A 23693-nucleotide genomic window follows, 5' to 3' on the forward strand; every position below is an offset into this window, starting at 1 on the left:
TATAGGAAAAATAGAGTTAGATGCCAACCACTCAAGCTGAACACACATTTATAACCAAAACATTACCAAACACAATTAATAATCTTAATAAAATACCTACTTTTTTATGTAATAAAATATTGCCAATGCTTTTGCTTTTATCATATGGAAACTTTTTTCTGATCTCTCGTTTGTTTGATCTACTATCCAAACAGATAACAGCCATCCCATCTCTTCCAATTCTTTGTCTTGATCTAATGATTTTGTTATACTTTGAGTTGTTCCTGCTATAAAAGTTATTTTTATTTTCTCTGTATTCTTTCTGATTGTTCTCAGCATTGCCTCATTTAGGCCTGTAGCACGCACAATATCACATGTTCTTTCATTCTCTTCAAAGCATCTCACAATTTCTTATTTCTTGAAAATATTTTCTTTTTTTCTCTGAACCTATAGTCTTCACCAGCACCCTTCCTTTTAACACTTTTCAAGTATTTTACTCATTTTTAGGGAATATAGCACAATTTCAGTATAAAAAGGACAAAAATGATTAGGCATGCTTGGTATGCACAAACAAAGCAGCGTGCATGTAGCAACTGAATAAACAATGCAGTAAGTGTTGCATTCAGCTGGGGTGATTCTGCCATGTTTGACTACTATTTCTTGTAAACGCTAAGCCAAATCATTCATTAGCAAATTCAATTCATGTTATTTGTGACATCGTACCCCTGTTTATAAATCATGTATGATTGAATTCATGTAGTGTAAACCCGTGTTATATGAGGACCAACTGTACCTCCAAAACAAATGGTAAACTGGAGTAAAATACTGTTAATAACAAAAACAACTTCACATGAAACACCCAGTGCTAAAGAGCAGGAAATTTCCATGCCTGTAAAGCAGAAAACAAAGGCAGACAGCATCTGCCAATCTGCATAAACAGAAACATATAAATATTAATGAAATGGATATTGATGGTGCAGATGTACTAGAACTTTACCGTGAAGAACATATTGATACAATCCATCCTATTATTCTGAAGAAAGACAGATTCAAATTCAAAAACACAGACAGATTCTATAAACATAGACAGATACCAGCTAAGGAAATAACATTAAAAACCAGTTTTGAAGCAGTAACAGTGAGGATAGCCATTGGAATTTCTATCACAATCTCATCCTTTTATCTTCCACAATTTTCCTCTCTCCAGATTGGAATTAAACAATCATACTATGCATTTTCAACCTCTTTGTTTTGGATAGTAGAGGTAACTTGATCGAAACTTTCCTCTATGATCAATGCCTAAATTTATTGAACACTGGATCCCACACTTATATCGGTTTGGCTACAGGTGTCACTTCTGCAATAGACTTAACAATATGTTTCCATCAATTTATCCCAACATAGAATGGTTTGTATTAATTGATCCTCACAAAAGTGATCATTTTCCAGTAGTATGTTCCACACAGACAGTTGATTCTCACACAAGAAATCAGAACAATATGGAATTTTAAAAAAGCTAATTGGAGTAATTATATGCAATCAGTTAACCTGGATAAGGAATTAATAGAAGCCTTGCTGATAGATGATGCTGTCATATATATCAACGACTAGCTGTTAGAAGCTTCAAAAGCTACAATACCTCAAATGAATAAGGCATGGCAGGAATGGTACAACTCTTGGTGGAATGCAGAATGCACAATGATAAAAACAAAACAATCGTGCATGGAATGAATTGTGGAATCAAACTGGAGCCAGTCTGATTGCATAGAAAAAAAGCCAAGGCTGAAGCGAGGTGAATTCACAGAAAGGCAAAAAAAAATCTTGGACGGTGTTTGCTTCCACACTTACTAGGAACTTGAGTCCTGGTTTGGTGTGGAAAAAAATTCAGATTTTGAGTGAAAAGTATCCGTCATCCAAACTCCAATCTTCCATTGAAAAGGGCAGGATGTTTCCTCAACAGATGAAATTCTGGCTAAAAGGATGAGATTGTGATAGAAATTTTGCTTCTGCATCAGCAGTTACAAAAATTTAAAGAACAAGCTGAACAGAGTAAATTAAATTTCTCTATCACTGCAACTCATTTATATAATTTGCCATTTCTGAAAGAGGAACTACTTGCAGCCATTACAAATGTCTTAGTAGTGCCCTAGGTATCAATGGCATTTATTATACTATTGTACTACATCTAAATTCTGATTCTTTCATATTCTACTGACTTCATATAATCAGATTTTTCTAAATGATTAGTATCTATCCACTTGGTGGTATGCAATTGTCCTTGCATTTTCCAAACCTGGAAAAGATCCTTCCTATACATATAATTATCGCCCTATTGCATTGACCAACTGCTTAGGAAAAATCCAGATCTTTATACTCATGATAACCTTCAGTTCATACATTTTACAGATTATAGATACAACTTTAGTGTCAAATATACTTCCATTTGGACACAACTTTGGAGAGCTTAACTGCTGAATAAACTCCACAGAATTAAAAATGATCTATGTTTATGGCTTTTCAATTCACATACAAATAGACAGAAGTTATATTGACAGGACTGCATATTGAGCATACTTTTCTCACACACAAATATCTGCTTCTAGAAGATCCTCTGCTCTTCTATCTGTCAGATACAACTTGCCATAAGGCACATTCTAATTGTCCATCCTCTTCAGCCATTCATACTATCTCCTTCTGATCATTAGCAAACTTGCAAGCTCCTCTGACTTTCTTCCATATACTTAGTGACAAAGCAAACTGATGGGAACTCTTTATGTATATTAAACATCTTAGAATAATAGATACACTTTGATATTATATCCATAATTCTTTTAAAAATTTAAATGATACAGCAACTCTGACAGCCACATTTTGGCTATAATTATTTCCCTTTGTGTCGTGGAACACACATAACAACAACATAAAAGGATAACAAGTTGATAAAGAGGCATTCTGCCTTGAAACTTTTTTACCTATGATTTTAACTTATTATTTTATTGTATATCTTTATCACTTTTAGCATATATTGTTTTATCTGTTCTTAATTGTTTATCTCATTTTTTAACTTTCTATATTTATTTTAAGAAAATTTAGGTGGCTGTTGCAAGTAAAACTCATTTCTTGCTGACAGAAAGAAATAGTTTTTTAAGTCAATTATGCAAGTACACATTGCTTGCTGAGAAGCAGACCTTGTATCTTCTCCAGAGAGTGTTTTTAATTTTCTGGATTTATGAAGTAATGTACCAAAAGATAAACAATTGAATAGGTCCAAATTACTGGTAGAAGAAAAAAAAAATCATTTCAATAGGTGCATGGGGTCTTTCATTCTATATATATAGTGACCTCAGTTGTGTTCATTATTCATGTCTTGAAGCTCCTCAAAAAGCTTTCTTAGAAAAGTTTTATCTTTAGTTGGATTTTCAGTGGGTTGTGCCAGTTTCTGGTTTTCTCTCTCTCTCTCTCTCTCTCTCTCTCTCTCTCTCTCTCTCTCTCTCTCTCTCTCTCTCTCTCTCTCTCTTATTTTCAAAGCCCTCCCCTAAGGAAAATCTTGATTTGCTTTCTGTAGGAAACTTGATGTTCAGTAATATCTTCCCTTCTGTTGATTATTTTGGATATCCTGATCTGTTTCTCTACAAAGTCATAACTACAATTATTCTTTGTTTATATTTTATTTTTATCCATTCAGTTTAGTTTAATATTATATTTTTTCTGTAAATTGTTGTTCACTGTTCTGGTCCCAATTCTGATTAACTTTTCATTAGAGAATGCTGTGTGTGTGTGTGTGTGTGTGTGTGTGTGTGTGTGTGTGTGTGTGTGTGTGTGTGTGTGTGTGTGTGTGTGTGATCACTGAAGAAGTTGTGGTCATGATTTATTTTTGTCACTGGGTAAGTACTTCATTTGTTAGTCGTTTGCAAATAATTGGACTACAACTTTCAACCCAGTCCTCTGGTAAGTTTACACTTTATTGAAATGTTGTTTACCTTTGTTGTTTCAGTTGCTGGTGCCTTGTGGTTACTAATGAGATAGAGGTTCCCAGCAAATGATATCCTTTATTTTATCATATATTTTAATTTTATTCAACAATTTACTTTTTATCATTATTAGGTCAAACCTAATATCTTAGGTTTGACTAACATCATCAGTTGGTCGCACTGTATAGAATTTAAAAACTTTCTGAATATAAATCTAATTTCTTTCTTTTGATTGTACACTTTTAGGGGGGAAAATGCAGTTTATATGGCAACCTTCATTCATGATGGTGCACCATACCCTTTGTATTGATGCTCAGCACCATAATGTTACTACAATAATACTACAGGGCAGGACACTCTGAAGAGTTGCCACTGAAAATGTCCTATTTGCATCAGTTTAAACCTGGTGATCAGAAAGTTTAACAGATGTGTTATTTTTTTGTCATGAATAGTTCAATAAGAACTATGCTCAATAACATAATGTTACTCCAGTAGATACTCTGAAGAATTGCCACAGAAAATATCTTATTAACATCACTTTTGTATCATTTTTTTCCCTTCTGTTGATTAGAACTAAATACAGTTTTGATTCCTTGAAAAATCCCATTCTCCAATGGATTCCAAAAATTCATTCTCTCTCTCTCTCTATTTATTTGAATACAGTGCAATGTTATTTGAGTAGATTACAGTTCCTTTATTCTCGTTGGTTATACACTTTTTGGGGGAAAAATGCAGTTTATATGGCAACCTTCATTCATGATGGTGCACCACACCTTTTGTATTTCTAATAAAAGAATTACTGGTGTGAACCTTTATCATTTTTATAATTATTATTAGCCATATGGTGCAAGAAAGCCTGAGGCTTATGCTGCACCAGCCAAAAAAAATTTCTGAGTTACCGAGAGAGAGAGAGAGAGAGAGAGAGAGAGAGAGAGAGAGAGAGAGAGAGAGAGAGAGAGAGAGAGAGAGAGAGAGAGAGAGAGAGAGAGAGAAGTAGAAGGGAATCACCTAGAAAGACTGCACTCAGTACAATAACGTTATTACAGTAATGCTATAGGACAGGACACTTTGAAGAATTGCCACTGAAAATTTCTTATTAGAATCACTTTTGCATCAGTTTAAACCTTCTGGTGATTAGAAGGTTTAACAGATGTGTTATTTTATCTCATGAATGGTTCAATAAGAACTATGCTCTGCACCATAACGTTACTACAGTAGATAAAAAAAAAAAGTAAAGTGCAGCCATTATCAACCCACTGTAGGATGGAAGCCTCCTCAACAATTCATGCTGAGGGAAATGGACCATAATCTGCCACGCTGGTCCAGTGCGGGTTGGCAGATCGACCATATTCAGCAGTCAGGGGCTTGAACCCCGGTCTACTCAAAGAGCGTGTGCTACTGCACCCCCGCTCCTGACCACTCGGCTACGGAGACCGTTACAGTAGATACACTGAAGAAATACTCCTGAAAATATCTTATTAGCATCACTTTTGTATTATTTTTCCCCTTCTAGTGATTAGAACTAAATAAAGTTTAAATTCTTTAAGAATTCCCATAAATTGTATAATAATAATCTTTTAAAACTATATTGCAGTAGTTTCCATAATAATTTTTTCTTATTTATTTTCCATAGTTATTGAAGTGTGTGTGTGTGTGTGTGTGTGTGTGTGTGTGTGTGTGTGTGTGTGTGTGTGTGTGTGTGTGTGTGTGTGTGTGTGTGTGTGTGTGTCGCACACATGTATGTATATGATATAATTTATCTGTTATTAGGGTTTGGCTTTGTTACGTTTGAAAATGAAGATGTAGTGGATAAAGTCTGTGAAATCCACTTTCATGAAATTAATAACAAAATGGTATGTAAAAATTTATTTTGTCCATTTTGATTACCTGTTATATTTAAAATAAGGTGTTTTATAATTTTAAACTTTTGTAACCCCTATAAAATGCACAGGAACATTATAGGAGTTTTTTATTCTGTCTAAAGCTTCCAGCCAGTTAATTGCATAGACAGTAGTACCTTGTGGTACACTATCATGTGTTGCACTAATTGTATAATGTTCAATAAAAATATATAATGTTCAATAAAAAATATATATATGAACATAAAATAAATTTTATATGTAATAAATTATTTTTGCTTTGAAAAAGTAAGTACACTGTTTGTTTACATTGTGTGTGTGTCAATCAGTATTCATGCAGCTGCAACTATATGCTTGTATTCAAACACCTTATTCTGGCTCTTGCTGTGTTTATATCGGAGTATAAATCAGTGTTTGTAGCTGCACACAGGCACTTGAATTTCTTCAGGTTTTACTTATTACCCATCTCTTTGTAGAATGATATTTTTCATTTTATAATACTAGTTTAGTATCCATGTGCAGTGTATAGTATTTATAGGTAAATTATTACAAATTTAGGATGGTATTTGGATGGTGCCATTTTATAATAACCTTGTTTTGCAATATTTTTGCTTAAATTTTGTCCTTGGTAATCACTTAAAAAAATAATAATATACATATTATTATTTTAATATAAAAACAAAACAATATATTTAAATATTAAATGTATTATAACATTAACTATGAAAAGTAATGTCTGCTAATATTTCTTTTCTTTCAGATAAAGACTAATCTTTAAAATTTAATAATAAGTTTATCCAAACCCATTAATTTCACATAACAGAGCCATAACCTGATTGTCGTGATTGCTCTATTAAATAGAAACACACTCCTTTTTATGGGATTACTTGAAGGAGAGAGTATAGATTTCAGAACCATAGACACTAAATGGTTTGAAACATACATTTCAAACCATTTAGTGTCTATATAAGTTTAACATAATTGCAAAAATCAACATCCACAGCACATGAAACTTGGACTTCTGTGATGGAAAATGTTATTTTAACACCAATATTCAGCAGGCCAAGGTGCATATTTAACAAACAATATTTTTCATGCTTAATATTGAATTTTTGTTTAAAATTTTAGAAGTTCAAGGACCAAATTCATTAAAAATATTTGGGCATAAAATAAGAAGACATTTTATTTCATTTTGTAATCAAGAATGAGTATAGTAGGATAATATTCTGTTGTAACTGGTCAAACATTTATTTTTATTTGTTGTTGCTGGTAAATAATTTCGTATTGCAGTTTTTCAAAATGTCATATTTTGAACAAAGATCTCTAAAATTTTGATTCTGTTGAAGAGGGCAGCCTCAGGTATTAAAAATGATTTATGAAGCATACAGCAAAAAAACTTTATTGAGAGGAAGGATGTTTGAATGGTATGTGCTTCAAGGATAGACGCAATATCATTGATGACAAAGCAAGATATGAGTGAGCCTGAATATTAAGAAATGACTAGTGTGAGCAGCATTATTCAGGCTGATGCAGAAAAAAAATTCAAAACACCTTCTGAAGTTTTGATATCATATATGGTAATTGCCAAATCATGATAGCTGATATTTTAACATGAGAAAATGATGTAACTTCATTTTTGTACCAAACAGTTCAGATGGAAATAAAAGTGGAACTTCAAAATGAACTTGTTGAAATCTGTGATTGTGATCCATAATTTCTTAAAAGAATGGTGACAGGAGTTAAAGCATAATGTTATCTTTATGACCTGAAATAAAAAAAAAAAACATATATTAACATATGCAGAGGGCATGTAAATGTCTGATCTTTCTCAGAAATAAGAAAATTTTGATTGGTATAAAGGTAAAATTATGTCAGGATGATTTTTTGGTTTTAAAGGTTTAATTCATCATGAATTTCTTACCAGAAGTTTATACTCTTAACCCAGGAGAAGTTCAGCCTTAATCATAATATACATGGTAGTAGAGGGCCTAACAGGCTCACTTTTTTTTGTTTTTGGGGGAAATTTTTTTTTTATATTAAAATTCTGCTTTTACAATACCAGTGATTGATTTTTTTCCCGAATGGATTGATATACTTATTAACTGTAATTATTTGTTTTTTAATGAAAACTCTTAATTGAAATGTGTTTTTTGTAAAAACACATTTGAAAAAAAACAAACAAAAAACACGAAACAAAATTTTGCAAGTCAGCATGGGAAACTTTGCTATTCATTTTCAAACTATCAACTACATCAGATGAAACATTTTCGTTAAACATGTCACAAATTCAATCTGTACGTTGGTAAAAGAGCATCATAGTGAGTTGTGACAGCGTTAGAGTGAGATATGGGTTATAATACAAGAACAGCATTAGCCACATTATAACGAGGGCCTGCTGTATTTTGGGGGGGGGGATGTCTGCCTGCCAAGGATAGCTCCTGTGAATCAGGATTATATTATCTGTATTATTATTTTCTCTTTGCGCATTTAGCAGGACACGATATAGACAAAGAGAGTGTGTGCGGGCGGGCGTGTGTGTGTGTTCATTACATGAAGCGATTAAAACACAAATTCAGCATATTGATAAGTTTATTTGAGTGCTTGAAGGATAGGGTTCATGCCTTCAAAAGATTAAAAGAAAGGGACCCTTCAAGCAGTCGGCTATCCATCCCAAAGAATAGATCCAACAATTAACTTAACAAGTATAGGACAATGTTGAGAAAATGTTTTAAGTTAGGAGAGAAGGGATCTGAAAGGAAGGGAGGTGGAGGAGTTGTGCTTTTAGTTAAGAATCATATAAAATCAAGGGTAGGGCATCCAGTCAACATGGGTGGTCAATGCAATTTTTACTCAGTTTAGTGTGACACAGGCACTGAGAAAACAAAGGATAGAGTAGGAGTGTGTTGATATTAGTAGTGGCAAGTGATGCAAGAAAGGAAGTTTAACAACATCACACACCACTTTCCAATGAATTTATTCAAACTGCAAACCTCTAAAATGCCAGATGAAAGTTTGTTCCAATAATCAACTATCCATTAGCTGAAGACAAACTGCTGCACATTTATCCTGAAGCCATCAACCCTCAATTTGAATTTATGTCCCCTTTTGTGTGAAGTCTGAGAAAGAGGAAGGAGTCTATTGGCATTGAGCTCAATGCTGATAGAATGGAATTACTCGATCCATTTAAAGCCAGGTACTGTGCTGAAGTTTGTAGACCTGAAGCCTTTCCTAATAAGAGCACCCTTTTGTTACGTTACCTTCATCAATCTTGTTGCTCTTCTCTGCACCCATTCCAATCTACATTTTTCTGCAAATGAGGCTTCCAGACCTGTACTCAAGATATAGCTTAACCATTGCCTTATACAATGGGATAATCACCTCCTTATCCCTGCTGGAAAAATTCATGTATGTCATTGATAAAACCCTGATGAGCTGCGATTTTCACTTCACAGAGAACTTCATATCTGATTGTTAGCCCAGGGTCTTTTTCATTCTTCACTAGCTTGAGTATCATACACGCACTTCTTATGTTAATATTAAATTATAGATTTAATGACTGCTGTGAGTATAACAAACTGCTATTCAGAAAAATAGAGTGGACCAGCAAATCAGAATATCTTATAATGGGAGATTTTTAATTTCAGATGGTGACTACAATTTGTTGGTTAGTCTCTCACACAGTAGCAAGATTCTTGTGGATTTATTAGATGAATATTTTCTACACCAGCATTTAGAGGCAACAAGAGAAAGCAATATCTTGATCTGATTATAAGTAGCAACTCTTCATTCATTAGGAATCTGCAGATAAAAGAATCATTAACTGACAGTGATCACACTGTATTAATATAGGATTTACTTAAAGATGGCACATTATAGCCTTAGTTGCTAATGCGCCAATAAAATACAACAACAAACTTAAAGATGTGGCTACTATCAAGGGTAAAGGAAAGGGTTTTTCCTTTCCTAAAGATGACTGCAGTGATCTCAGATAGTTATAAAATTCTATGCAGTAGCCAACTAATGATATTATCATTAGAAAATTCTCAATGGTAAGCATTCAGGAAAGTAATTGTAGAAGCTATTAGGTTTTTTTGTACCAAGAGATACTCTTCAAGCCATATCTAAGCCAACCCCCAACTAAGGAGTTTGACCTTTGATCTGGATTAATCCCTATAAACCACCATAGAAACAGAATATCTTGACTGATAGTTTTCTGACAGTATAATTTGGTTTATTAATTAAAATTTTTATCTTATTCTATTTTAATTTAAAATAATCCAGTTAATTTTTTTTTTCAATACCACATTCCCCATATGTCTGATAACCTCTCCCATTTTCCACTAAGCCAATACCGGGAGTAATATTACCTAAAGGCCAGATTTAAACTCAGGCATTATGACTATAAAGATAATCCCTTAGACTTTTCTCCATGAAACCACTTGGCAATGAGATTAAGTAAACTACATATTTATGTATGTAGTTTACTTAATCTAGTAGAGGCATATGATGCAAGAAAGCAAGCTTATGCAGCATCAGCCAAAAAAAAAAAAAAAAACTCCCATTTCACCCCTCCGTTTGTTCGAAATACCTGTCCAGCTGAGTCTTACATTTATTTAAGCTATCAACTTCCACAACAAGGGATGGAAGTCTGTTCCACCAACCAACTACCCACTGGCTAAAGGCAAATTTCTGCACATCAGTCTTTTCTCAATTTGAATTTATGCCTTCTCAGGTGATTATTCTGAGCAAGAGGAAGAATCCCATTGGAATTGAGCATGCTCAAACCATTCAAGGCTTTATACACCTCTATCAGATCACCTTGCCGGTGCCTAGTCTCCAGACAATATAATTTGCAAAACTTAAACCTTTCTTCGTAAGAGCAACCCTTTGTTCCATTCACTAATCTTGTTGTGCTTCTCTGTACTCGTTCCAGCAGCTCTACATCCTCCTTGAAATGAGGCCTCCAGACCTGTATACAGTACTCAAGGTGTGCCCTGACCATTGCCTTATACAAGAGAATAATCACCTCCTTATCCCTGCTAGAAAAATTCCTGCATATCATTGACAAGACACCATGAGCTACTCTTGCAGCCCATCTGCACTGCTCAGAGAACTTCATATCTGCCTGCACAATTACCCCCAGATCCTTTTCATTCGCTACCACTGTCAGTGTAGTAACACAGAGTTGATGCGTTGCTCTGGGGTTACTGTTTCCCATATGTAGTACTTTACATTTGTCAATGTTAAACTTCATTTGCCACCTCTCAGAGCCCATCTGCTCAACCTTTCCAGATCCTGTTGCAGCAGCATAGCATCAGTAGTATCCTTAACAACCCTGCCAACCTTTGTATCGTCTGCAGACTTGGACATTAAGTTTGATATACCATCATCAGTATCATTTATAAATACAGAAAACAACAATGGACCCAACACTGAATCCTGAGGGACTCCACTAATAACATTAGTCCACGATGAGCAGTGTCCATTGATTACCACTCTCTGTCTTCTTCCCCTCAACCATCCCTTTATCCATAGCAGCAGTTTGCCTGCAATGCCACACTGGTCCAATTTGTGCAGCAGTCTTCCCTGTGCAACAGTATCAAAAGCCTTTCTAAGATCCAAATATATAATATCAAAGTTATTCCCTGCATCCAGTTCTTTTGTGACTGCATCATAGTATCCAGTCAAATTGGTCAGGCAAGACTTTCCCTTTAATTTGTTAGCCACCTGAGCAGGATCCTCAACTGTTGAACCAATCAATATCCAGTGGACCAATCTGATTCATCCCTTTCCTTCTAGGGTTTACATAGTTAAATAACTCTTTTCTGTTTTTCTTTGCATCCTTTGCCAAGGATTTCTCATAATCTGCCTTTGCCTGCCTAATCTCCTTTGTGACTTGGTTACAGAGCAGCTTATATCTATCATAGTCTTCCGTGTCATTCATTAATTTATATGTATCCCATGTATTTTTCTTCTCTGCCATATGTCTCATTAGTTCATCTGACATCCATTTAGGCCTAAATATTGAACAATATTTCTTAGTTGGTATGTAAAGCCTAGTAGCTTCCAAGATAAGTTCTTTGAATGCTTCTCATTTTGAATTTGCTGTTGGTAACATCATGAGTTGGTCCCACTGTATAGAATTTAAATACTGTCTCAGACCATAGTAGTCGCCTTTATGAAAGCAAAAACCCTTCCCTTTACCCCTGATGGTAGTTACCTCTTTGATTAAATCCCACTTCAGCACACTATGATCACTGCCAGTGGTTCCTTTATCTGCAGATTCTTAATGCATGAAGAATCACTACTGATAATCAGATCAAGAGTATTACTCCCTCTAGTTAGTTGCCTCCCGAACATGCTGATGTAGAAAACAATCATCCAATAAATCCACAAAAGCCTTGCTAGTGTGTGAGTGACCAACCCATAAATTCCAGTCAATATCTGGGAAATTAAAATTCCCCATTATAAGACTGTCTGATTTACTGGCCCAATCTATTTCCCTGTACAGTTTCTTATTATACTCATCAGAGTCATTAGGTCTATATCACACTCCTACTCTCAGTTTTAATCTCCCAATGCTTATGTCACAACAAACTGACTCAACACTGCACTGTCCAGTGATGTCGACTGGCTTCACTTCCTTGGATTTTATGTATTTCTTAACTAATAGCATAACCCCTCCTCCCTCTCTATCCTGTCTATCCTTTCTGTACACATTGTACTCCCCAAATTCCAGTTCTGCATTCCTTATATCTGTGTGACACCACGTCTCTGATATCCCAACAATATCCACCTTTGATGTTTTGAGCAATACCTCAAATTTATTTACCACACTCCTAGCATTGGTGTACATGCAAGTATACATACACCTGTTCCTATTCTTAGCTACCCTGACACAACCCTTGTGTTTACTTATACCGCAATGACTCCCAGCAGTCTCTGAAACATCCTGCATCTTGTTTTCCAGGCTTCTGCTCATTCCAATAGAAGCAGTGCAAGAATCACTTTCACCTCTGCCAGTGGCTACTATTAATCTAGTGGTCCTTGTATCTCCCCAAGCTAGCAGTTTTCCGACTCACCTAACACTGCCTCGATAGCATCAGCAAATATTATTGCACCCTTTCTATTTAAGTATATCCCATCCCTGTAGAAGAAGTCTCTCCTGTTAACAAGTACAGACCACGCAGAAAAAAATTCTACCACTTGAGCCTTGCACAATCTTTCCAGGGCCGAATTGATCGACAAGGCTCTCATCATATACTCCCTCCTATCATGTCTGGGCAGAATTGCAGACACTTTCAAATTCAATCCTAATTCACGGCTTTTTTTCAACAGGGACCTGTACTTGTTAAGTAATTCTGCTGGTCTCCTATTCTTCATGAGGGATACATTTCTGGAATGACAAAGAATAGTAAAATTCATGAATAAGGTCATGGACACAGATATATCCTTTTATTGCTTTTATAAAGGCAACTACAATGGTCTGAGACAGTATTTAAATTCTGTACAGTGGGATCAACTGATGATGTTACCAACATCAAATTCAAAATGGGAAGCATTCAAAGAACTTATCTTGGAAGCTACTAGGCTTTACATACCAATTAAGAAATATAGTTCAAGGTTTAGGCCTAAATGGATGTCAGATGAACTAATGAGACACATGGCAGAGAAAAAAAATGCATGGGATATATATAAATTAACACGTGACACAAAAGCCTATGATAGATATAAGCTGGTCTGTAACCAAGTCACAAAGGAGGTCAGGTAGGCAAAGGCAGATTATGAGAAATCTTTGGCAAAGGATGCAAATTAAAACAGCAAAGAGTTCTTTACTTATGTAAAGAACTCTTTGCTGTTTTTGCTTTACTTATGTAAATTCTAGAAGGAAGGGGATGAATCAGATTGGTCCACTTGATATCGATGGTTCTACTGTTGATGATCCTGCTCAGGTAGCTAACAAACTAAATGAATATTTTTCATCGACATTTACACATGAGGAGTTATTCAGCGAGGGGAATGCCAGAGGTGTATTCAACTCTGGCAGTAAGCTAGATAATCTTGTAATAACTGAGAGTAAAGTGGAGGAGAAATTGTTGAAGATAAACACAAGAAAGGCACCTGGGGTGGATGGGATTATCCAGTTATATTAATGGAGGCAGCAAAGGAAGTAAGCAAACCCTTAGCCATAATTATGAGAGCTTCCTTGGACTCAGGGGATGTACCCATTGACTAGAGATGTGCAAATGTGACCCCAATTCACAAAGGAGGATCAAAGGCTGACACAAGTAATTATAAACCTGTGTGTTTATCTTCTGTTCCAGGAAAATTAATGGAGGTACTGGTTAAAGAATCACTGCAGGATCATCTAGACAAGACTTCAGTTATAGCTCGGACACAGCATGGTTTTGTTAAGGGCAAGTCTTGCCTGACCAATTTGATTGGATACTATAATGCAGTCACAAAAGAACTGGATGCAGGGAATAACTTTGATATTATATACTTGGATCTTAGAAAGGCTTTTGATACTGTTGCACATGGAAGACTGCTGCACAAATTGGGGCAGTGTGGCATTCGAGGCAAATTGTTGCTATGGATAAAGGGGTGGTTGAGGAGGAGAAGACAGAGAGTGATAATCAATGGACACTGCTCATCGTGGACTAATGTTATTAGTGGAGTCCCTCAGGGTTCAGTGTTGGGTCCATTGTTGTATTCTGTATTTATAAATAATATTGATGATGGTATATCAAGCTTACTGTCCAATTTTGCAGACGATACAAAGGTTGGCAGGGTTGTTAAGGACACTACTGACGCTATGATGCTGCAACAGGATCTGGAAAGGTTGAGCAGATGGGCTGAGGGGTGGCAAATGAAGTTTAACATTGACAAATGTAAAGTACTACATATGGGAAACAGCAACTCCAGAGCAACATATCAACTCTATGGTACTACACTGACAGTGGTAGAGAATGAAAAGGACCTGGGGGTAATTGTGCAGGCAGATATGAAGTTCTCTGAGCAGTGCAGATGGGCTGCAAGAGTAGCTCATGGTGTCTTGTCAATGATATACAGGAATTTTTCTAGCAGGGATAAGGAGGTGATTATTCCCTTGTATAAGGCAATGGTCAGGCCACACCTTGAGTACTGTATACAGGTCTGGAGGCCTCATTTGAAGAAGGATGTAGAGTTGCTGGAACGAATGTCGAGAAGGGCAACAAGATTAGTGAATGGAACAAAGGGTTGCTCTTACGAAGAAAGGCTTAAGTTTTGCAAATTACAGTGTCTGGAGACTAGGCACTGGCGAGGTGATCTGATAGAGGTGTATAAAGCCTTGAATGGTTTGAGTATGCTCAATGCTGATGGGATTCTTCCTCTTGCTCAGAATAATCATCTGAGAGGGCATAAATACAAATTGAGGAAAGACAGATGTAGGATAGATGTGCGGAAATTTGCCTTTAGCCAGTGGGTAGTTGATTGGTGGAACAGACTTCCTTCCCTTGTTGTGGAGGTTGATAGCCAAATAAATTTAAGGCTCAGCTATACAGGTATTTCAAACGAACGGAGGGGTGAAGTGGAAGTGTTTTTTTTTTTTTTTTTTGTTGATGCTGCATAAGCTTGCTTTCTTGCATCATATGCCTATGCTAATGGTAATGAATACTGAGGGTAGTTTATATTAAGAAATACGTGAACAAAATAGGTTGACTACCACTGCATTAGACCTCATTTATTTGGTATTGATTTACTATAAATATTTTGAAAAATGAAAATCTGTACATCTGGTCTGAATTCTGTGACTATTTCATGTGCTTTACATAACTTTTTTTATTTTATTTATTTTTTCTCTCTTTAGCATAATTTTTTTCTTTGCTTCTATTTAATTATAGCATGATTACATGTACCAGTAGAAACAAAAAAAAAAAAAAAAAAAAAAAATGCTAAAGAGAAAAAAAATAAATAAAATTAAATAAGTTATGTAAAGCATAACTCATATGTCAGTTATAACTGTTAATCTTTGATTTGAGAATCCTTTCTTAGCATTGTCACACTGACTGAATTACATTATGGTACAAAAACAAATAGTTTAAAAGTATTGAATATATTTGTTTAATAACAATATCAGTGACTATTGCAAAATTTAGACCCAGTATATTTTGGTATTCATTAATATGGGCATTTTATGTTTTTTCACAAATCTGACTAGATATTTCCATCTAGTTACATTTCTTTTTTTATCTAATTCATTTTAGGCTGCTTAATTTTATTTTCAGGTTGAATGCAAGAAAGCCCAACCAAAAGAAGTAATGATGCCTAATAATGCAGCACGTGGTAGAGTAGCAGGTTTGAATTATAGTTTGATGATTAAATAAAGTTAATGCATTTGCCACTTATTTCCATGTTTAAATTTGGAGGGAGGGAAAATCAATGTTTGCTCCAATTTAAATTTTCTCCTAATTTATAGTCAACTAAAATTTCAATTTCTATAACTCTGCTCACATCATTAGCTTTCATATCTGTAAAGAAATAGCTGTTTTTTTAATGATTTCAGTATATATATGAGATTTAATTTATAAATAACCTTTGTTGTGAATGAGGCATTTTTTCCCCCAAAATTACAAATTCAGTTTATTTCCATGAGAAATATTTTTCTTCCAAAATTCTATTATATACAACTATTATATTATATTCTATTATATACAATTATCAATAGACATAACTTCTTTTAATTTCTGTCAGATAATCATTACAGGAGGTTACTGTTATGGGAAATCTTGCTGTATAATATCACTCTTCCTGTTTTTAAGACATTGTTTCATAATCCATTATTGTGTCTCTTCATTGTTTATTTACAGGCAACATATAGGTATAGATGTTAAATTATATAGATTTACTACAGTAAAAGGTCTCATAAACTTTTATATCCAACTGATAGAATTTGATAATCTCCCCCTCATAATATTTTTCATTTATAAATTTTTTTGAAATTGAAACCATTGTTATCTGGCCCTCTTTATTTTAATATGATTCTTTTCATATATTTATATTCATTTCTTCTCTGTCTACTTTTGGGTTCATGGACACTGTAACTCAACTTGTATCTCTTTTTCATTTTGTTCTCTTACTTATATGTACAGGGCAGTCCATAAGTAACGAAACCGTTTTGAATAACTGCTGAATGTAATATGTATAAGTTATTTGAAAAACAGTTTATAATCTTTTTTTTTTTTATTGTTTAAGGATAATTTGAACACAGGAAAAGTACCTGAGCTTAATGAAGAAGAGGATCGAAATTGTAATGTAATGATTTCCATGCAAAATATGAGAATGCTGCAGAAATTGCACATTCAAGAAGTTTTTGGATATGAACCACCTGTAATAAACACCGTACAGTGCACAATCTATCTAAACCTAGACCTTGTTGCTCATACATTTGCCAATTTGGAACTTGTAAGAGAGGATATTGAAAGAAATTCAAATAAAATCTAAAAGAAACCAAAGTTTGGAACATAAAATAGAATCATAGAGGAACTTAAATTCAAGGTTTATCATCCTGTGTTGCTACAAAGTTTGAATGAGGACGATCCAGATAGAAGATTAGAATTTGGAGGATGGTTTTGGCCATAAATGTGACAAATCCGGATATTATTGGCAATGTTTAGGGAATGATGAAAGTACATTTAACTAAGTGGAACTGTTAATCACCATAACTGTGTTTATCATCCTCTTATTTATTTATTCTTTGACAAAGACTTAAACACTCCCAGCTTGACAGGCTGGGGCTGGAATTTATACAAGGTGTTCATGAACCTTTCTTCTTTGAGGGAACCATGACAGGTGAAGGCTATCTGAGACTGCTAAAAGACAAAATCATTCTATTAATGTAGTCCAAAATCAAATTTTAGCTTTTCTTTTGTTATGCAGGGTGGAGGACCAGCTCTTTATGCAAAAATGTTTGCAGATTTTTAGATGGAAAGTTCCCAGGTTGATGGCTCAGAGGGCAGAATTCCATTGAATTCTGCCATCTGCATGATTATTTTTTAGAGATTTTTAAAGGATAATGTATTTAGTAATAAGCAAAGGTGTTCAACAGGAGCCTCAGCAATCATTAGTTAGAGAATTTGACAATATTTCTGAGGAATTGTACCTTGCTGTGTGTCAGTTTCATACCAAAAGACTATAGTTTTGTAAAGACCAAAATGGCAACCCTATTGAACAGATTTAATATATACATATATATTTTTTAAGTTTATGTATACCTTTTCTGTTGTGCTATCATTAATTAAAATGTACAGCAGACTCTAGATTTACCGGGATCAGATTAACCGTGACACTGCTACTACTACTACTACTACTTCAAGACTCCAAATAAAAAAAAAAAAAAAAAAACCTGAAATCATCAAATTCAAGTAATAACTAAATAGGTATAAACAGATGTTTTGCAAGTCCTAAATGAGCACCAAGAAGCGGCGTTATAAGTCGTAATTAGGAATTAGGAGATTATTGTGCCTATTATCTTGCAACCCCGACTGTCTTTGCACCTCCGTCGCTCAAAAAAAAAAAAAAAAAAAAAAAAGAGGAGAAATGTTAGTTTGTTTTAGTGTGTCGTATTGATTGTTGTGTTCCATCGCTCCGCAAAAGGAAAAATAAAATTTTGTTTCGTTATTTATGTCAGCAATATCGGAATTTTTTTTATAGTAACTTTTTTTTTTTTTGTTTAGAAAATTTTTAAACAAAATATTAAACAAAAACTTGAAATTATTCAAACGTTTGAAAATGGTGCACCCGTTAAATCTCTAAAGAACCATTGTAATGTTGGTGACCAAACCATATGCATCATTTTAAAAGATAAAGTGAAGCTAAATAAAAGGTTGATTTTAAATTTAATGATTTAAAATCGACATAGTAAAAAATAAAGGGAAGAATCGTATTGGACACGCGAGTAGTACGTGGTAAGTTTGGTTTTTTTTTTGTTTTTTTTTTATCTATTGCCATACTTTTCACACAGGTTGCTGAACATTTTTCTATACAGTAAGTCCCCGAATTACGTAATTGGGACTTACATTACGTTTTTAAAATTTTTTTTATATGACTGAAGATTTCAGTGAAGGGGACGCACACATTTCACTATAATAACTTAAAAACCCACAGAATTCTAGTTATTGGTATTATCGCAAATGCAATAAGATCGAGTTTACTACCTGTTTATAATTAGATGCACTAACAGAAAAGCCCAGTAATCCGGAAAGTGCAAATTGTTTTTATTGTTTTATGGCAGTGACCTCCAGAAATGAGCTTTAGTAAAATATGAGCTCGTGACTCAGGGTAACTCAAAAATTTTTTTTTAGCTGGTGCACCATAAGCCTCAGGCTTCCTTGCACTATACGGCTAATAATAATAATAATAAAACTACTGCTGTCAATCGAAGTAGCCATAATGGTACTGCTCACGGTATGCTCTTTCCATGTCTGGAGAATTTCTCTGTAGTCTTCTGCCTACAGGTTCGAGTTCATTATAGTATCTAGGGAATACCCTCTCTACAGCTGCAATTGCTTCATCTCCTGAATCTTTTCATATGCCAATAATGGAAGCATAGACACGACCAGGTAGCCAGGATAATACATCAGAAGCTATCAAGGAAATACCAGTTTATCGGAGAAAGCATACTGTACTACAAGTACGACCCCCAGGCAGCACTAGAGACCCCCAACCCACAAGCTGTACTGGGACTGCTCCATAATAATGGATAGGACAATCCCGCACAAGAGACCGGACATAACCCTTGTGGACAAGAAGGAAAAGGCTACCTATATGATTGACATAGTGGTACCCAACACTGGCAACCTGCAGAAAAACCATGGGGGAAAAATCAGGAAATACATGAACCTAAGACAGGAGATTAAAGAGATGTGGCATATGCAACAAGTAACGACCATCGTGTCAACCACAGGTATGGTGCCAAAGACCCTACATAACAGCCTAGCAGCAATAGGTCTCCCAGCGAACACCTACAAGGAACTCCAGAAAGTCACAATCCTGAACACCTGTCCCCGAGTGCCAAGCAAGTGATCATAGTGATATTTCCAAAGTGATTTGAAAGTGTCTTTTCTCTTAGCGACAGATTATAGAGATTGTTAAAACCCTTCCTTTATAAAGTTATTTAATTTTGGCTTTTTCTAAATAAAGATGTAAGCTTCGTATCAAGGAAGGAAAGACACCTTTCTTTTGTATATATATATATATATAACCAATTTCTCTAACACACTAACCACTAATCTCTTATCGCTTGGTCACGGGTGGCACCACTCCTGCCTCCATGTGGCGGGGCTGTTAATCTGAGTATAATTCAATACTCGGGGCAAAAAGGAGCAATTATGGATCCATTAACATCACCGACTGTATAGCCTATGTGCTGTCATGAACTTGAGTCATCTCAAGCAAAAAAGAATCAAAAAAGATGATCCTTCACATGACTTGCCTGCTTTTTTAATTTTACACTCATTATCAACGAAACCTCTTAGTAGCTTATCGCCATTTCTTGTGCAGAAAAGCATAGAGGCTGTAGCAGGTACTCCCAAAATTGTGAAAAGCCTTCGCTCAGGAGATCTTATAGAAACTTCCAATCCCAGTCATTCTAGACAGCTCCTGAAGCAAACAACATTTGGAGGTCTTCCCATTTCTGTAAGCTCACACAGAACATTAAACACCTCAAAAGGGGTAATTTCAGAACGGGACCTCCTTAGTGTTCCTGATGAAGAACTTAAGGTACAACAAGTTATCAGTGCCAAAAGAATAATGACTAAACAGGATGGCATCCTTACACCTACCAGAAATGTTATCCTTACATTCAACACACCGAATCTTCGTGCATCAGTTAAAGCTGGCTACCTTTCTTGTAAGATCCATCCATATATTCCAAATCCACTCAGATGTTTTAAATGCCAGAAGTATGGTCATTCTCAAACAGCATGTCAAGGTAAGGCCATTTGCCCCATGTGTAGCTCACCAGACTACTCACAAACTGAATGTACAGCAGCAGCGCCAAAGTGTCCCAATTGCCAGGGTGCTCACCCTGCATATTCCAGAACTTGTGAATCATAGAGAACGAGAAAGAAAATACTGAAATACAAAGTAGAGAAAAATGTCTCATACCAAGAAACAAGAAAACAGATATTAAACGTGATGCCACCCAAATCTTATTCTGATGCAGTCAAAAACACTAAAGAGTCCTCAACACAGACCACTGTTACAATTCCTCTTAAAGTATCTCTTTCTCAATGTGCCAAATCTTTCCTCACAAATGATGAGATATTGACAGCAACAAAGACAAAGAATACGTCAAATTCTGCTAATACAAAGCCAACCAAGCAGCACCATGACAATGCCCCCAAATGAGGAACTTCAACAAAGGAAAATAATGCAAATCCTATCCAGAATAAAAGAACTGACCGAAGTATGGAAATTGATGAGAAGTTGGATAATGATGATTCAGTTCTCCTACTACATGCAGAAGATGAGATGGATATTGCTCGTCCAGCATTTTCAAAATGAGAGAAATATAAACAGGACCGAGGGAAAACAAAGCGGCCAGACCAATCCACATAACCTAAAATCAAATAATGCAAAAATCATTCAATGGAATTGTAGAGGGCTAAGAAGCAATCTAGATGAATTAAAATATTTAATGCACCAGCACGATCTTGCAAGCATTTGTCTACAGGAAACATACTTATCATCGAGTTATATTCCACACTTCTCAAGATATACACTATACAGACGGAACAGATGTTCTGAATCTCCAGCAAGAGGAGGAGTAGCAATTCTAGTTCGTAGAAATGTAACATCCAAATATATTCAGCATTACACCACTCTGGAAGCAGTAGCCATTCGCATTGTTTTTGGCATTGCATTCACTATTGTCTCTATTTATATTCCACCAAATGTTTCGTGTTGCACTGCAGAACTTGGTGTTTTACTAAACCAACTGCCCCAACCTGTATGCCTTCTTGGTGATCTAAATGCTCATCATCCTTTGTGGGGTTCCACTAACATGGATCAGAGAGGGCAGATAATTGAAACCAAACTTGACAACCATCACTTAACACTTCTGAATACTGGTGCACACACGTATATTCACCTGCCTACAGGATCAAGTTCCACTCTTCACCTGTCCATATGTTCTCCATCTATTTATCTTAGCCTTGATTGGACAGCATTAGCTGATCTTCACAACAGTGACCATTATCCTATAATTTGCAAAATACAGACAGATACAAACTATGCCTCCAGCCAACAAATTACATGGAATTTTCACCGAGCGAACTGGGAAATGTTTTCTAAAATAATCCAATTTGATAGTCACTTGATCCTCACTACATCTATTAATAATGCCACTAGACATATAGTAGGAGAAATACTTAGAGCTGCTGCCAACGCAATACCAAAAGCAAACATTACCAAACAAAGATATAATGGTTGGTGGGCAAGAGATTGATTTCTTGCTAAAAGAAAACAAAATAAAGCTTGGAACATTTTTCGCCGAAATGCTACAATGGAGAACCTAATCAATTATAAATGTCAGAAAGCTGAAGCACACCGAATTTGAAGAAAAGCAAAACAGGATGCATGGATTCGATTCACTTCCACCATCTGCAGAAACACTGACCCCAGAATAATCTGGAAAAAGATCTGTATCCTCAGTGGAAAGTATCAACAAACTTTGGCCACAATCCTGTCTTGGAAAGGAATGGATATATCTTCTCTGATTGATATTGTTGAGGCATTAGCTGAGGCATTTGTTACCACTTCATCCCCTGACTCTTATGAAGACTCATTTAAACGCACAAAAACGTCTATGGAAAAGTATAAAATTAACTTTAATACAAACCAATCATATCCTTATAACCTTCCATTCAGCATTTTCAAATTCCATTCACTATAACCAAACTCAATGAAGTTCTCCAGATTTCTCAAAATAGTTCTACTGGACCAGATGGCATTTATTACATAATGCTTCGCCACCTCAACTCCAACTCAAAATCCACGCTATTAAAATTTTACAACAGAATCTTTGAAGAGAATGTTTACCCTGATACATGGCATCAGTCAATAGTGGTACCCATAGCAAAACCTGGGAAAGATACAACCTCCCCTAATAGTTATCATCCTATATCTTTGACCAGCTGTTTAGGAAAGATAATAGAAAAGTTGGTTCACAGGAGACTAGTCTGGATTATTGAAGCTCAAGATGCTATAACACCGCACCAATTTGGTTTCTGCCGTAACAGGTCTACAGCTGATGTCCTCATTAAAGTAGAAGCTCACGCTTGAAATGCTTTTGTTAAAAAACAACACATGGTAATGATAACTTTCGATATTACCAAAGCATTTGACACCACTTGGAGATATGGACTCCTCCAAGACTTAAATAACCTTGGACTGAAAGATAACCTACCTTGTTTCATTCAGAATTTTCTCCATCTCAGTACCTTTCAAGTACGATTCCAGAATGAGCTGTCCACAGTTCACACACAAGAAGAAGAAGGAATACCTCAAGGATCTATTTTAAGTGCCACACTTTTTGCTTTACGAACCAGTGGCATTACGTGAGACATCCCACTTACGGTGGAAACTTATATGTATGCAGATGACCTTGCTATTTCCTGTCAATCCTCAAGCATGGGTACCATTGAAAGACAACTACAATTAGCAATAACTAAAATTGAAACTTGGACAAAATGCAATGGCTATCGATTAACCGAAGGGAAAACTACAGCAATACATTTCTGTAAATTGCGATCACTTCATCCGGAACCTGTATTAAAACTGAAAGGCACAGAAATACCGATTACAGATTCGATAAGACTATTGGGTGTGATCTTAGACACCA

At 35.4% G+C, this 23693-nt stretch overlaps 1 protein-coding gene across 6 annotated transcripts in view; it reads left to right on the plus strand.

The window, feature by feature from the left end:
* Window positions 1-23693, plus strand: part of LOC150081815 (RNA-binding protein Musashi homolog Rbp6-like) — a 1034865-nt gene that overhangs the window by 415771 nt on the left and 595401 nt on the right. For 5 of the 6 annotated variants that reach the window (XM_090378903.1, XM_090378901.1, XM_090378906.1 and 2 more), the window contains exons 4-5: window positions 5721-5803; window positions 16078-16147. In XM_090378903.1, the coding sequence (XP_090235029.1) occupies window positions 5721-5803; window positions 16078-16147 (153 nt within the window). The remainder of the gene's footprint in view (window positions 1-5720; window positions 5804-16077; window positions 16148-23693) is intronic. The other variant, XM_090378902.1, reaches the window with a different exon arrangement.

The sequence above is a fragment of the Mastigoproctus giganteus genome, chromosome 8, assembly GCF_048544385.1.
Source record: "Mastigoproctus giganteus isolate SK-2022 chromosome 8, ASM4854438v1, whole genome shotgun sequence".
Lineage (NCBI taxonomy): Eukaryota > Metazoa > Arthropoda > Arachnida > Uropygi > Thelyphonidae > Mastigoproctus > Mastigoproctus giganteus.